This window comes from Lemur catta, chromosome 1, assembly GCF_020740605.2.
Source record: "Lemur catta isolate mLemCat1 chromosome 1, mLemCat1.pri, whole genome shotgun sequence".
NCBI classification, from domain to species: Eukaryota; Metazoa; Chordata; class Mammalia; order Primates; family Lemuridae; genus Lemur; species Lemur catta.
Genome location: NC_059128.1, coordinates 14,136,022 through 14,153,854, shown reverse-complemented (window position 1 = coordinate 14,153,854; position 17,833 = coordinate 14,136,022). Strand labels below are relative to the sequence as shown.

The 17,833-nt window shown below is 34.1% G+C and overlaps 1 protein-coding gene and 1 non-coding gene across 2 annotated transcripts in view; one reads left to right on the top strand and one right to left on the bottom strand.

Moving 5' to 3' along the window:
* Positions 1-17,833, bottom strand: part of EML5 (EMAP like 5) — a 126,133-nt gene that overhangs the window by 21,324 nt on the left and 86,976 nt on the right. Inside the window, exons 25-31 of the mRNA XM_045562309.1 lie at positions 17,005-17,181; positions 14,452-14,653; positions 13,646-13,772; positions 8,673-8,751; positions 5,714-5,843; positions 3,157-3,255; positions 14-34 (exon numbers count right to left, since the gene is read on the bottom strand). Of these exons, the coding sequence (XP_045418265.1) occupies positions 14-34; positions 3,157-3,255; positions 5,714-5,843; positions 8,673-8,751; positions 13,646-13,772; positions 14,452-14,653; positions 17,005-17,181 (835 nt within the window). The remainder of the gene's footprint in view (positions 1-13; positions 35-3,156; positions 3,256-5,713; positions 5,844-8,672; positions 8,752-13,645; positions 13,773-14,451; positions 14,654-17,004; positions 17,182-17,833) is intronic.
* LOC123631270 lies at positions 7,398-7,457 on the top strand. The gene has a single exon (XR_006733112.1). It is a non-coding gene; the product is annotated as a U7 small nuclear RNA (small nuclear RNA).

Below are 17,833 nucleotides of genomic sequence, written 5' to 3'. Positions count from 1 at the left end.
TAATTTTTCTTACCTGACATGTCTGCTGAATCACCTATAATGGAAAAATAATTATCCATAAATAAATACTAACAGTAAAATTTGTAAAAACATAACTATCATAAAATAATTTAAATCATAAAGTATCATATACAAAATTAATTTTATTACATTAAATTAAACTGTGAGTCAATGTATTCACTTCAATTATATTATACATATCTATTCCATCTATGACCTTTTGATCTTTCTTTGGATAAAAATTGTTTCTTTGTACATAATGAGTTACATAAAATTTTAATTATAACTTTTAAAATAATACTGATATGATTTAAATTGATATGACCCTTGGTTTACAAAATGCACTGCTAATAGGCCCTTTGGAGTTTTAATGCATCTCTATCTCCACGAAAGAATTAGATCTAAACCATCTAAGAGACATGATGGTAAAGGTTACCTACCACATAACTCAAGAAAGAAAAAATGTTCTTTCTTTGAACTAAAAATTCTCCACATGAGTAAAAGTTTGCCAAGAAAGAAAATGTGAAATTCTATGCTCACTATATTTGTGGTGGAAATACCTATTAACCAAACTTTTAAAAGTGATTGTCTTTAGAGCAAGAAAGAAAGGAGTAAAAATTTAGGAATCCATTGAACATACGCGATTGTATTTTTTAACAAAGACATAAGGCTTTGGCAGAGCCTTATGTTCATAAGAAATAATGATTTTAAGCACATATGGATATCATAGGCCCATATTGTCCTGACCTGGAACATGAGGGAAAAGAGAATAAAGTACTTGACTTTGCTGAGCAGACCACACAGGAAACGCTGTTTTCAGTTATGAGCATACTCTGCTACAACCAAATGGTGAGAAGACTTGAAACTATGCCACATGAAGAATAGTTGAAAGACAGGGAGTGTTTGGTTTGGAGATCAGGCTTATGACTGAATATCTACAGGGTCTAGGACAAGAGTACAAATGACGGCTTAAACACTATTGGTCTAAATATTTTACAGTTATCAATCAAGATAAAAATTATCAAATGAAATATGTTCTATCCTCTTATCTCGATGATTATGCCCCTATAATGATGTAGAAAGCCTCGTAAAAATTTAGGACTCCTTGGAGTTTTGGGAAGCATGAGACAACCTGTCCCATTCTTTTCCCACCTCCAGCTCTATTCCACACCACAAGGAGCCATGGAAACTCAAGTGTGATGCTACAGACTGAATGTTTGTGTTCCCCCCAGATTTATATTTTGGAACCCTAATCCCCAGTGTGATGGTATCAGGAGTTTATTAGGTCATGAGGGTGGAGCCCTCACATTGAGATTAGTATCCTTACAAGAAGAAACAGGAGAAAGATAATATTTTTCCCTATCATGTGAAGATATAGTGAGAAGATGGCCATCTGCAAACCAGGGAGAGGGCCCTCACCACAATCCAGCCACATTAGCATTCTGATCTCAGACTTTTAGCCTCCAGAACTGTGAGAAATAAATTTCTGTTGTTTAAGCCACCCATTCTATGGTATTTGTTATGGCAACGCAAACTGAGTAAGATGTGTGGTTACTCCAGCTTGCACATCAAAACTCCACCTCCCCACCCATTGAACAGCTACCCCATGGCCATCCCTCAAGAGTACACACATTGGCCGGGCACAGTGGCTCACACCTGTAATCCTAGCACTCTGGGAGGGCAAGGCGGGTGGATTATTGGAGCTCAGGAGTTTGAGACCAGCCTGAGCAAGAGCAAGACCACGTCTCTACTAAAAATAGAAAGAAATTAGCTGGACAACCAAAAATATACAGAAAAAATTAGCCGGGCATGGTGGCGCATGCCTGTAGTCCCAGCTACTCAGGAGGCTGAGGCAGAAGGATCGCTTGAGCCCAGGAGTTTGAGGTTGCTGTGAGCTAGGCCGATGCCACAGCACTCTAGCCCGGGCAACAAAGTGAGACTCTGTCTCAAAAATAAAAAAAAAGAGTACATACATTGGTTGTGTAGTCTGCCATTGGGAGTATAGACTCAGAGAAAAGGCTCATTCAGGCCCAGAAGCAGGTTCAGGACCATTTGGTAGAGAATTCTGGAATTTCAGATACCCAAAGCATGGTCTACTGGAGGGGTAGGCTTCCTGATGAAAAGCAAATCCCTGTGCTCTCATGTACACCTTGTTCCATGGAATACAGTTAGAGAATGTCCAGGGTGGGCCTTCCAAAAAAGAAGAACTAGACAAATAGAGGCTAGACCTATATATTTATATATAAAGATTGGACTATTTCTATATAATGGATGAAATAATAATCTATTAACTTTAAAAGTAGAAAACTACACAAAAAAGAAAAATATAAGGGTCTATGTGGCATAGCTGTAGAACCAGGCTACCCGGAGAACAAGTTCCCAAATGATCAGTTTAGTACTTACATGAAATATGAAGATATTAAAAGCAGAAATTAACTTAGTCAAGAAGAAAGAAAAGACACCAGGACAGCTAGCCTAGCAATCAAGGCCCACTGAGATCCAACAAACACACTGATTTTAATAATTTTTACAAATTATACCAGAGTTGTGAAGATGTGATTGACCAAATCTATTATGCTGTATTCATAGTGATAGTGGGTTGGCAGGTATGTCCTAAATAAAACCTGCTATCCTCTCATCAGTTTGGTTTGTGAACTTATGGCCTTTGTTTTTCACAGAGGTAAAAGAAGACAGGTGTATTTCAAAATAGTTTAAAACTGTTGGTGAAATTAAATCAACGCCAGAGAAAAGAAAAAGGCAGAAGGGATTTAGCACCATGAAGCAGACGGCGGTTCTCCCTTCTTTCTAGCCTGACCTCTGCTGAAGCAGGTGGCTCCCCTTATTTACCATTTCCTCTTCAAATCCTTTCCTGCTTTAGATGCTATTGAACTTTTTTGCTGACCAGAAATTTCTGCTAAAGGAATAAGTCCAACTATTTCAACCATCATACAATAGTTTATTCAAATCCAAATTGTCTAAACCACTTTAGATAATCAAAGTAAGTGAGAGAAAGGTACTTGGAAGAAATAATATGGTATAATTGGGTGTGGATTTTGAACAATCTATGAATATATTTTAATTTTTTCCTAGGATACTGAATTTATTTGAACAAAACAAATGCTTCAAATTGTTTCTTTTTAAAATATAGAAACATACCTACTTGGCCAGTTGCCACTATGTTGATAAATTTGGGGTGCTGATTCACAGTGAGGCACAGAATATCATCATTATGTTCCTGATAAAAACTCTGAGAACCTACAAAAAAGAATTTGAGAATTAACTTAAAACCTTAAGAAGTAACAGACAAATGCACTTATCCAGAGCAATAAACTACTCTTTGTCAGCTTACTGAATACATATTTTTGATCCCTTACTACGTGTACAGCATCGTAAGGATAGAAAAATGATTCAGAAGTCTTTAAAGGGATAGAGCCCTGAAAGGATAAACCATATAATACCAAGTGCCACAAGAGAGTTAGGCATCAAAATGCCGTGAGGATTCAGAGCAGAAAAGATTATTCTCATCATGGGAATACAGCATTCCTGGACTGACCTGGATAGGTTTTGTAAATGTGAAGGTGAGTGGGGAAGGGCATTCCACGTAAAGGAACATAAGCGAAGACACAGAGGCAGGAAAGTGTTGGTTATGAATATAAATGGCTCATTTGGCTGGAGTGTAGGGTCAGGAAAAAGAAAACTGAGTAATATCGTTGGAAAGACAAGTTGGGACTAGAATTATGGAGGATTTTGAATGCCAGCCTATGAGCTTTCTATTTTGGTTTCCTAAAGAAAAGGATTCACCAGGGTCACATAGAAACCAGTGGTTTCTATTTAATAAATTGGGTCATATTTACTCATATTTTATATTTAATGCATAGTCAGTGCTGGAGGCACTGAACTTCTTTGATCAAAGAAGTAATGTGTTTCATCTAGCAATAGTGACAGTGAAGAGACCTTGTAAGACTTGACAGTAGTCCATGCAGGAAGTAATAAAGGTAGGCTTGTTCAAGTAAAATGAAGAGGTGGAATACGAGGGCAGAGCAGTAGGTTGGATCCAGATTGTACAGGGTGCTTCAAAAAGCAAAATCAAAACAAAAAGTTCCAACAATTATGTTTAACAGACCTAATGATTGCTTTAGAACTTCTTTTCAAAGTGAAATGTGCTTCTTATTTTCCAGGGTTGAGAGCTCAGTTAAAGGAACAAACAAGTAATTATATGTGCTCTTGGCTAAATTGGTAGATGATCAGCTAATAGATATAGACTTCCTAGACTAGGAACATAGCAATGTATCCCCAAACTGGTGAGAGACTAAATAATCAGAACTGGAGCATGTACTTATTCTCTCTGCTGTCCTCTCTCAATACTCCTCCATCAGAAAGGTGACTAATTACAAATCAGAAAATTAAAAATAAAATTACAAGTATAAATGTGAGACTTTATTTACACATACATTCCTTTCTTGTTTGTCTTATCTTACTCTTCCCCATTCTGTTTGAAGGATATGTGAAGCCTCAATTAAAAAGGATTTTCTAAGTAGTACTTTTTAAATGGCCCAAACTATTAAATGGAAAATTGCCGCTGTCTGGGTGCGGTGGCTCACACCTATAATCCTAGCACTCTGGGAGGCTGAGGCAGGGGGATTGCTTGAGCCCAGGAGTTCGAGACCAGCCTGAGCAAGACCCCATCTCTACTAAAAATATAAAAATTAGCCGGGCGTCATGGTGTGTGCCTGTAGTCCCAGATACTGAGGAGGCTGAGGCAGGAGGATTGCTCGAGCCCAGGAGTTTGAGGTTATTGTGAGCTGGGCTGACGCCAAGGCACTCTACTCAGGGCAACAGAGTGAGACTTTGTCTCAAAAAAAAGAAAAGGAAAAAAAGAAAAGAAAATTGCCGCTGATTTCTGTGTCATCCTGGTGAATCCTTTTTTTTAGAAAAGCAAAACAGAAAGATCATATTAATGATTAATACTGACTAGAGGTGGGGGATTATGATTCACATAATCAATCTACTCTACTCAATCACAGTGAAGCTACTGGAGGAAAACCCAGAAATGTTTGGAATAGATAACCTCTATTTTCACTTCCAACATTCATACTTTATGGAGTTTGCAATATGTAATAAAACAATTCAAAATTAAATACTTAATGTCAATAGTAGGATTATCACACTGGTCACCAAATGATGCTAAGAGAACTTTTATTTGCTCTTCAACAATCCAATCAATTAAATAAACATGAAGAAATATTTTCTCAGACAAGCAGCTTTCTTAACTTTCTTCCTTGGCTTTCCAAGGGCTTATTAAGAACACCCCCCAACCCCAACAATCATTCACCCAACATGTTACTTTCAATCACTAACCATCAGAGACAACCATCCATTCACATTATGAGGTTACCAGGAAACAGAATTAAAGTTACAAATGTTTCATTATAAAACATGGTTTTAACATATAGTAAACCTTGACTTCTAATAGAGACCTCTGGGCATTTTGCACTATGAAATGCTTTTCTGTTGTATTATACTCTCTTAGGACTGAAATTTGGTTCCTGGAAATATTACTAGAAAGTTCTTAAATATGAAACATTTTTACTCTGGACTGTTCTCTTATATACTTTAATTACTTTTTTTAGTTTTAAGAAAGAATTTTAAGCTGTTAGATAAAAATTTCTAAATTCAGAAAGCAGGGGAGGGGTGGAGAACCAGGGTTTCCTACCTGTAGCAACATTGTGCAGAATTCCAATGGAGGCAGTGTGATAAATTATATCATCACCATCATTCAAATAGTGAACATTATTCCTACAATCTCTGCCTCGATAACCAAAAACAAGCTCCAACACAAGGTCCTATGATAATAATAAAAAAATTATACAATTATATTCTTCCTCTATATAGTCTTAAAACAATTTGCTTGGGAGTACATTTTAGACTGAAAAAAGGTGAAGATATTTATGCTGAGTCATGTTAAGCAAATTTTTTTATTTGGGACCTACAAAAGCTGGTAGACAAAAACTGATGAAATGTTTCACTCAATATATGATATTCAATGAGAAAACTGGACTTTAGAGTAAATGTGATAACTAAATAAATTTATAAACTTTATTTCTTCAGTAATCATTTTTTGTCTTATGTGAAATGACAACATTTAGTTTTTGCCTAGATTACAGCAGTGTTTTATTACTTACCAGGTAGGGCTTTTTTTTTCTCCTCCCAACTCTGACAGATATCACATGTAGGGATTTTAATGCTTGGAGAAAGATTATATAAGTAAACACTTTGATTCTGTCCATGGTAGTATTGACATAAAGTTCTTGGTGCTTTTTAGCTGTCAAACATTTAGTGAGAACAGCAAAGGAACCCCAAAATACCTGTTGGGTTCACACTGTAGTTATAAGAACTGAAACATTTAGAGTAGGTTCATTGTGTTTCTGGATTTATTACATTGTAGTTGGACAGTAGCTCTGTCTTTTTCCCTGAGTGTTAATGAAAGGATAAGGACTGATTTTCACTTGCCTATATTGGGTGTGATTATCATAAATAAAGGATTCCCAACAACTCATGTCTGTGAATTGGAGTTTAAATGTTTGCAGGATTACCATATTTCCAAAGATCACTAGAATGTCTGCAGTCCACTGAGAAAATGAACGAAGCCCTATGTCTTAACAGTTATTTTGCTCTAACTTTTTGATATAAATAACACCAGTTTAGAAATCAAAACCTTTTATCTTACAAAATACAATTTGAATGAGGGAAGGTTGTTCAAATATTGGCTTTCTGTAAAAACATTATTGTGTTAAATTTAGACTATCTGTAATGCAATATCAATAAAATTGGCTGCTTGGGCAGTTTTAATTACTACCTTAAAAAAATTATACTCTTCCTCATGTCTAAACATTCACCACGATTTTCTTGTACACATAATTCTTCAGTCAAAATGGAAGATGCATTTTTGATGTTTTACAAACTCCAAACTCAAAATTAAGCCAGACATACTTCTCTATGTAACCTATTTGGAACAGCTGAAATATACATTCCACTTTTCTATATAAAGTTGCAAAAAGAAAAATGGAATCACAAGGTAATCTGATTCTAAAAATCTTAGTTATTAAGATTTCATGTGTTAAAAACTGAGATACAGTTGGTCCTCCATGTCTGAGAATTCAACCAATTGTGGATAAAAATATTTGGGAAAAAAAACTATAAAACATAATAACACAGGGGGGAGAGGGGTCAAGGGCAATATACGTAACCTAAACTTTTGTACCCCCATAATATGCTCAAATAAAAAAAAATATCTGAATCCTATGGGGATATTGGGTAATCACTCTGTGATTATCCCCATGCACAAGGTAAATAAACCTTTCTTTTATTTAAAAGAATAATAATAATAAAACAAAACATAGTGTTACAGCTTTTAGAATTTGTCTAGCAGGTTTTCCAGTCCTCATTGGAAACCCCCCCCACGCAAAAATAATAATGATAATAATAATACAAATAAAAAACCAATACAGTGTAATGAATATTTACACAGCATTTACATTTTATTAGGTATTATAAGTAATCTAGAAAGGATTTAAAGTATACAGGAGGATGTGCATAAGTCATACGCAAATACTATGCCATTTTATAAAAGAGATGAGCATCCGAGGATTCCAATACCCCACAAGGAGATCCTGGAACCAACTCCCCACTGACAACTGAGGGACAACTATACTTCTTGTGTTCAAAAGAAGAATTTTTCAATTTGTGTTCATTGTTAGTCAAAATATCTGATTTGGATATGTAACGCAAGATAAATTATGTTCAAGTCATGTACTTTGAAGAATCCAAACAGTACATTTAGCATTGTTGGACAAAAACTAAGTATACTGTCTCTGACAACTCATGCTAAAGTTCTGTCACATATCTCTGCAATGCAAGTGTCCATTTTCATCGACCTTGTAGGGCTGGGTAGGGGAGGGAGCTACAAAAATCACCCTCCCACAGCTTTACACCTTGTTTCTGCCTGATTTAGCACCGTTTGCTTGTTTGCTGCTGATACTGGAAATATAAAATGCCTGGAGAACCTTCCTTCGTCCTCAAGTATTGCGGAAGGTTTCTTTGACTGGAAGCAGAGACAGGAGGAGAAACAGTCTTAATGAACCCTATATAGTGAATACATTGTACGAGGTCAAAGCTCCCGATTTGGTATAAAGTATTTAATCTTTATTGTATAAATTTAAACACTACTTAGTGGTTTAAATTTATAAGACAATGCCAAGGTGTCTGTGCTTCTGTAAGTAATAGGTCATTCATATGTATTTATGTTTAGAAGTCTGCCTATGGCCATACCACCCTAAATGAGCCTGATCTTATCTGATCTTGGAAGCTAAGCAGGAAGCTAAGCAGGGTTGGGCCTGGTTAGTACGTGGATGGGAGAAGTCCTCTGAGATAAGTCAATTCAGCATATTATTCATGGAAAAGTAAAAGAGAGACTAATAAAAAAAATTATGAAAAACAGTGTATCAATCCAAAACTCAAACTTGGATAAGAGTTAAGCAATCAATTTTTGTCATCAAACAATAAAGATTATTCAATACACTTAACTTCATGAAAATTAATGACAACACTTGGGTGTTTTATAAAAAGGAACTCTGGATACATTTTAGTAGCACTGGAGAATGGGGCTTCCTCACCTCTATGGGTCTCTTTTTCTTGCCAACATTGTTTGTCTGGAGTTTCTCTGGCTGTGGCGGGGCCCTGCTCACTGGGGGCCTGAAACAGAGAAGGGGGAAGGAGGAAAGGCACACAGCACTTGGAGCCTTCACTGAGCCTCCCACATCTGCCCTCCAGAGAGGTGTCTGTCACACCTTCCCCCAAATGAACCCATTCTGTGTTTCACTAGACTGCCCTCTACATCTTGATAGCTTCTATAAGCAGGAAGGTGGAAAGAAAATATTAAAACTTTCATTCATTTTACATTTCTTTGGGGCACGCTTTATAATGTAAATAATATAATAGCACAAGAGTAGACTGTTTATAAACAAATTAACATACCGAAAAATTTCTTGATGGGTGCATTACTAACAAAGTCTGGATTATTACTCATCTTGCACACGGCAGGTGCTCACCACATTCTCCTTGAAGTTGAATTTTGATAACGTTTCTATGAACTATCTTTACTCTTGGCAACATAAATCATATCTGAGTTCAAATTTGTACTTATTATCTGTTCTTGCATGCTCTTACCTTCTTTACTTCCTAAAGTCCCTAGTATTGATTAGTGGCATCGCCATTAATCACTCATTAATACTCAAGGGAGATATTTTACAGTCACAAAGGACTGTAAACCATACAACACTCTGTAAAAGATAATTACTATTACTATTGCCTCCAACTTTTCCTCTTCTCTTATTCTTACTGTTCACTAAACATTTATCAACTTTACTTACATAGGAGCTCTCAAATATAGCCCTCTCTTCTCTGTTCAGGATCTATTTATAATGTCCCATGTCCCAACAGGTGTAGAGAGTTCACATTTTGAACTATTTAAATGTGGAAGCTCTTCTATAAAACCCATTAATTTAAAAAAAACCATTTAGTTTATTATTATCTCAACTGTTATTCAAATATTTAATAACCTAAACATTGAACATAAATCAATCATGCATCAATTCCTCCCCAAATTATAAGTCAATATTCAATTTGTAACAACTAAATCAGGAAATGATAAAAATTAGCTTTCCTGTGGAAAAAATTCCAACATTTATGAATAAGTTTCATAACATTAAAGGGATTAAAATATACTTACATTTTCAAAATGATTATCAAGTTATATATCTATAAAAAGTAAATGAAGTGTTTTGTATCTTAAACATGCAATATAAAATAAATGTGGGTTTTCATATATAACATGAAGCAGCATGTAGACTATATAAGCATGACTGGTGTCATAAAAAGCAAATGTCCTTATCAAAATATATAAGCAACTTTTCAAGTTATCATAAAAATTTTGGTTTCCAACTTTCTTCATATACTTTTTTGAATGTTTGTAAGTAAAAAGTAGAAATTAATTTCTAATATTTAACATTTAAAAATATTTCTGCTAGAACCTTTGAAAGAATGGATAGAGTGTTGGCTTTTCTTCCAATTCAATTTTGTTCATGAACTTTATTCAATGTTACTGTCTGACAGCTTTAACTGTAACCCAAACAATAAACAGGTAATTTTTATTCTATATAATCCTATGTAACATTTAAACATATTTTAATTTTTGTAAAGCTCTTTATGTAAGATATATTATTGCTTAAAATGAAATTATACAATTTACAAAATTATACATGTTGAATGGGTATAGTTTTAGTAAAGCAGTTACTTATAGTATAAGCCAGTAATTAAGATGCTATTTATTTCAAGGATACTAATTCCAAAGGGAAAAGTGTGGAAAACTGAACAGAGTTTAACACCATGTAACATAGCTCATTAATGGTAAATATACCAATGACAAAATTAGGCCTTGTAAGCATAGCAAAGAGAGGATTACCTGGAACCTCTTTTCAGCAGCAGATAAAAAAGGGAAAAGATTACAACATAAATTTGAATTTAAATATTAGTAAAATACCTCCTGTAATAAAGTATTTTTATAAGTTTAATAAACATAAATTATATTGCATATATTAAAGGCCTGTGATTTTAAGGTTATTATTGCATATAAGGCTTAAATTACTCCATTAATGGCAGGGAAATCAGAAGAAAGAAGGTGAAAAAAGAAAAATGAAAATTCAACATGTTTTATGTTGTCAACCTTAAAGCTTGCCATACTTATCTATCTGCAGTACAGTCTGAATTTCAAATAAAATATTTAAGCTTATCTTTCTTCTTAAGAATGAGCAGTAAAATGTTAACCAAGTTGAAAGGCTAGTAGAGATGGAGCTGCTTTTAAGTTAATTGCCTAAGGAGCCTAAGCTCCTTCTTTTCTTACCTAACAGGGCTCCCCAGTCAGCCAATCCAAGCAGGCAGAATGAGTCACTCAGGGCCTGCTGGATTTGGGATTTTGCTAGTGAAGGATGCTGTATTTTTTAGAAATTTCCATTAGCAGTATATTGACTGAGGCAGAATTGGAAGGACTCACAGAAGTAATTTCATCCATCTTCCCACTGAAACCAGGAGCCTTCTTTACACATCTAGAACATCCCTGTACAGCACCGATGATAAGTGGTCATATAAAGTCTGTATGACCACTGCTTGTTACAGGGAGTGGCTTGTCACTTCTACATAAAAAGCCATTCATATTCAACACAGCAATTATATCTCCACTAGTTTTCTTGTTCTGGAGCAAGTGAATCCCAGAACAATTCATTATTCTTTATATGAAGTGCCGCCCAACCTCCCTTCATCATGTGCTTCCTTCTAGATCACTGTAAACTGTCAATTCCCCTTTAAAACGCAAAGATGAGTACTGAATAAGCTGCTCTAGATATGAGGTTAGATCTGGATGCTTTATTTCTGCTAAAATAGTGTAAGATTATGTGGACCTTTTTTTTTTTTTTTTGAGAAAGAGTCTCGCTCTGTTGCCCAGGAGAGTGAGTGCCGTGGCGTCAGCCTAGCTCACAGCAACCTCAAACTCCTGGGCTTAAGCGATCCTACTGCCTCAGCCTCTCGAGTAGCTGGGACTACAGGCATGCGCCACCATGCCCGGCTAATTTTTTCTATATATATTTTTAGTTGGCCAGATAATTTATTTCTATTTTTAGTAGAGACGGGGTCTCGCTCAGGCTGGTCTCGAACTCCTGATCTCGAGCAATCCACCCGCCTCGGCCTCCCAGAGTGCTAGGATTACAGGCGTGAGCCACCGCACCCGGCCTTGTGGACCTTTTTAAAAGTTGTTTCATACCCTGGACTATTTATTTATTTATTTTTTCAAGAAATGGGTCTTGCTATATTTATATTGTCCAGGCTGGTCTCGAACTCCTGGCCTCAAGTGATCCACCTCACCCTACCAAGTAGCTGGGACTACAAGATGTGCATCACTGCACCCTGGCTGGACTCATATTTTTGCACACATCACCTTACTTAAAGCAAAGAATGGATTTTTGTTGTCTGTCAAATATTAAGGGATGCCTAATATTTGAGTTTCTATGCAATCTGGTCTCAAATCTACTTTTTTCATCCTCATCTCCAGGCATGTTCCTAGTGGTATCTTTTTTACTTGTAAAAAAGACTAGCCATTTCCCACATTGTCCTGTTTCAGAAAATCTCTGAAGACATTTTCATCTTGCTAAAGGTAGCTGTAAAAGCATCCCAAAGAGTCCTTTCTTACATATGTAATTTTATTAAACAAATACCATAATTATTTTAATGTTTTTAAAAGAATGAATAAATTAAACATGTACTAAATGAAGTTAACAATGTTTATAAACTAAAAACTCTTTTGCTGAAAAATATGTGTGCTTTGTGTGGTTAATTTTCTTTTTATGAGATTCTGAAACTTAAGGAAAAACTAAAACTGTCTAGTGTGTAGTAGTTTGTAAAGTCATTTGTAAAACCAATTTATCATAATGAAGATCCTCATAATAACCACATATAAGCTGGGCATGGTGGTACATGCCTGCAGTCTAAATGCAAGTCTTTTGTAGGATATGTCCTATTTCATTTTCTAATTCTTTCTTGACAAATGTAGTTAAATGTTTTATAGGGAAAAAATCAGTATCTTAAAATACTGTAACGATCAAAATAGGACAAAGAGTAAATTTTTGAATGAATTATTTTCTTTAGTAAAACACTTACCTTACTACTCCCTGCCTTGAAAAGGAGCAAGGGGGAAAAAATAGGTAAACATACATGAAAATTGGTGATGAATAAAATATAGCAGTTTAGTTAACAGAAGAAAGGCAACACATTGACAAAATTCTAAGGAAATACAAAAATGCCTAATTTATATCACATTGTTTTGAATATTTTTATTCAAAATGACTGAAAATTTAACTGACAAAAATTAACTACTTTAAATACACAACATTTGCTACAAAAACATTTTAAAGAAATATTTTAAATTATTCAAAATTAAATATTCAAATTAAAGTTATTTAGGAGAAAAAACCCACAAAAGTATCAACCAAATAGAGTAGTTATCAATTGTCATCAGAAACAAATCCTTTAAAGAGGACAAGATATTTGATAAGTATTTGTTTTAATTATTTATAAAGTATTTTGTTTCATATTTGATGACAATATATTTTATTTAAAATACAAAGCATTTATTTAAACAGACCATATTATCTCCTCATAAATATATTCAAAGTTGGTAAAAAAAAAAAAGTGTGTGCATCTCTTTATTGGATTCAATTTCTATTCTCTCTCCCAACTCCATCACATATATTTATAAAAGTTAGCAAGTAAAATTACTTTATTTTTTTATTGTCTTCAGCAGAGAAAGATTACTGTAATCATATCAACTTTATATATATGTATTATTCCCTAAACTACTCACAGATAGTATCACCACCAACATGTATGTAAAGACAAACATATTTTCTAAGAGGTGCTTGGAATTGTATAAAGCAAGAAGACCACTGCTACTTAGTTTTTGCAAAAAATCCATTTAAATAATAAATTTAATTTTTAATACTAGTTATCTTTTTCTTTATCTAGTTTTAAACTTCATTGTTACCTCTCATCAACTGAAGGTTCTTTTTGTTGCAAATGAGGCTTGATTCCAAACATCGGGCGAATATTTGTAGATAAGGCTCTGATGGTGTAACTGATTTCATTCTCTCTTGTAACATCACTGTCATAGCCTACCATCAAAATATAAGTTATTCTTGAAGTGATTACCAAGGAGATCAATTATGATCTTATAAATTGGATACAAGGATGTTCAACAATATGAAATAAATTAAACTGCGTTATAACCAGATTATGAAATAATCTGTAGCCAATAAAAATGACAGAATATTTGATACGTAATGATGTTTTCAAAGTATTAGTAAGTGATAATAGCAGGCTAAAAATATAAGTCCAATATGATCCCACTTCTGTTAAAAAATATTATGGATATAAATGCACATACATCTGAGGATATACCCCAAATATTAATAGAGGTTACCTCTGAGTGGTCAAATTATGGATGCTGTGTTTATTTTTTATTGCAAAAGATATTTTCCATAATGAGCTGGTGTATTAGGAAAAAAAATCTAAATTATTTTAAAATATGAGGATTGATATAAAATTTATTTTAACAGTACTTATTTTTAAAATATGATGGTCTTTCATAGGTAAATGAAGAATATCCAAGTCATCGATATGTGTCAGCCTGAAGTTCTTGAGTCACAAAACCAATTTTGATGTTCAATAGACCAAAAACACTAATGCCACAATTTTTCAAACATTATTATTACTTGTTTTAACTTCTGCAGTTTAAATAAGTTGTGCTAAATTTTCCCTCTGTTTTTATTAAGATATAATAAAGTGACTTACCCCCATCTTCTTCAGAATCTATGTCAGATTCTTCACTATCACAAGGCCTTTTTTCCCGATATCCTTCCATCTCATTTGTCCACACCATTAAAGACATATCTGTACCTCCTAGGGTAACCAACATGCTGTCATCATAAGTCCAGCGAACATTTGTGACATGTGTACTATGGGCCACATACCTCTTAAACTTTCCAAATTTTCCCTAAAGAGGAAAAAAAAATTCAAACAATCATTCTGAGAAATTTTATTTGAAAACTTGGTTATAATTTTGAATTCCTTTTATTTTTCTTAACTTATGATTAGGAATTTATCATTCCATGTGCAACATGTAAAAATAACCATGAGAAAATAGTAAAACTCACTAGAACAAAAAATACCAATTTCCAAACCTGATGAGGATAGGATAAAACCAGTAGTTTCATACATCATACACCAAAACTCTTTAGGAAACCAACTTGGTATTCTGCATTAAAAGCATAAAAATGTTTTTATGTTTGACTCACCCACCTCCCTTTTAGGGATCTTTGCTAAGAAAATGCTATGTGTGCAAACAATACATACCACAGTATTTACTTATAGCACTAAAAAAATTTAAATACCTAAAATGTTCAATAAAGTAATAGCTAAGTTAATTACAGTGTATATCTATGGAATACTGTATGTCAATTTAAAATGATTACGCAGACATATTATTGTTGGAAATAAACACAGTAACTGAGAAGGGACACAAATGCCTATGCACAGCACTGCTATGTTAACAAAAATTAATTATCAGTTGCTTTGGTGTGTGTATGGGTATATGCATACCCATGTAAATATCTTTCATCTTAATTCATCAGTGCTTTTGTTTATAAGCACTACACGTAGGAATGTATTTTATTTTTTTGTTTGTTCTGTTTTGGGACAGGGTCTCGCTCTGTTGCCTGGGCTAGAGTGCAGTGGCATCATCATAGCTCACTGCAACCTCAAACTCCTGGGCTCAAGCAATCCTCCTGCCTCAGCCTCCTGAGTAGCTGAGACTACAGGTGCATGCTACCTAATTTTTGTATTTTTTGTAGAAACAAGGTCTCACTATATTGCTGAGGCTATTTTGCTTTTAAATATTGAGAAAAATTCACATTATAAATATTGGCAACTTTTAAATCTACAACACTAGCATTACCAAGTTACATAAATAAATTTCAGAAAAAAGCATCATTAGCAGGTTTTACATGGACATCTTTTCAAGTGTGTCAAAATAATAGATGTCCTAAACATAGTGATGGCAAAATCAGTGAATTCTCTGGGAATAAAGACTTAACAAAAGTTAAGTTTGCATTCCACTTCTGACACAGCCTTACTGGCCAGGGGCGGTGGCTCATGCCTACAGGTGGCCCACACCTGTAGTCCCAGCTACTTGGGAGGCTGCAGTAGGAGGATCACTTGAGCCCAGGAGTTTTAGGCTCTAGTAAGCTACGATCATGCCACTGCACTCCAGCATGGGAAACAGTGCGAGACTCCGCCATTAAAAAAAAAAAAGTTAGAGTTGGAGATCTGTCACCAAAGTGCTGCAAGAAAGTAGTTTTTCTAAGATTGTGTGGTTCTTACTAGAGTAAGGTGAAGAAGGAATCTGTAGACCAATATCCTAGAATCTACTACTAAGGGATGTATACCATCTGGAATGCTGGAAGTATCTGACTAATCAATGTTTTAGTGGGACACATTCTTATCAACTAAAGTTCTACCATTTATATATATCTAAAACAGGAGTCTGTGGAATATTTTCTTGGCTGTCTGAGTTTTTAACAAGAATTTTTAAGCCTGTGTTTTCATATCCATGCTGATCTAAAAATATTAATAGCAATTACTTAAGATCACCATGAACTGAATACCATAATATGACTCAGTGTCCTATTTCAAATTTATGTTTATGTTTGTGTTGGTGCCAGATTATAATATATAACTTAATTTGTGACAATTAAGAAATACATGTATCTGGACTTGATGCATGAATTTTATTTTTGTGCTAAGCAAAAGCCTAATGTTCTATAGTTGTTTGAATAGAGGGAAGTGGTAAAAAAATTGAATAATCACATAGCACACAGTGGCATAGGTATGTAGAACTCCAAAGAATCTGTATAGTTTGGTTTCAACAACAACAAAAAAATCATTCATTATATTCAATCAATGTTATTTTAATTTTATAGGCATTGTGTTTTGTATTTAATGGGTTAAAACTTACCATTAATGGTGTATATTTAATCAAAAGAATAGTAAAATTATTTAATATTGGGGATAAAAGAAATGTTTCTTTTAAAAGGGATATTTACATTACTCAATATTGACAAACACTGTAGAATATAATATATAACTTAAGGCATGGGATCATAAATTATAAATAATACTTCCAGATAAAAGTTATACATATGAACTATAATTCTGAACCTTTTATATTACACTATTACATATTACATATGTACTATTCATATTATAACAATGAGATGCTATGACAGGGCATTATCTTAACCTTTTCATAATTTATGATTATTAGGAAAGTTAAAGAAAAAGACATACTTTAGTAGGATATCTAAATAACTTCACAAATCCCAAATCATCCCCAGTAGCTAGGACCATTTTGTCATTGGTGAGGCAAGAAGCAGTTACATCTGTGACTTCCCCAATTACTGGCCAAATTCCCTCACAGCATAAACCAAGAACACTTGTCCACGAGGCCCAAGCAATTTTTTCTACCTAAAAAGACAAAAACAATGCAGTTAATTTGTAATATCTAAACCTAAAAAACAGACAACCAAAATGTAAACACTTTCTTTGTAATTATGTCTTTCACAAGTAAAATTAAAGTTTTAATGAAAAAAAATTAAATTTTTAGTTGTCTTGTAGTTTCCCAGAATCTAATATTCCTGCAGAAAAATTTTAACATAGTATTATTCAGGATGTACTTATATATCCACTGTGTGTTCCAGATGCTAAGCATACAGTGATAAATAAGACTTTTTCTCCCTTTAGGATAATTAAGAAATATTCTTACAGTTTATGTCTAAATTTCTACTAACGCATAAGCATGTTTTCCAACTAACCATTACTAGAAATTAAGAACTTTTACTTATAGTGTCTCCCTTTATTAAGCCACTTTAATGTTAAATTTGTTGAGCCCCTCTTACTAGGCCACACCAAAAAAATAGCTAATATTGTCAGGTACAAAACTAAACATAATTTTGGTTTTTATTTTTAAAAACAGGAATCTGCCAACAAGTATCTTAGGCATATGGGTTCCAAAGATGTAGCAGACATGCAGTACTTCAATCTTAGGTGGCATGACTTCTATTTGCTATTGCATGCTTCTTGTCCTTTGAGGAAAGTATTAATAATTAGAGCATAGCTA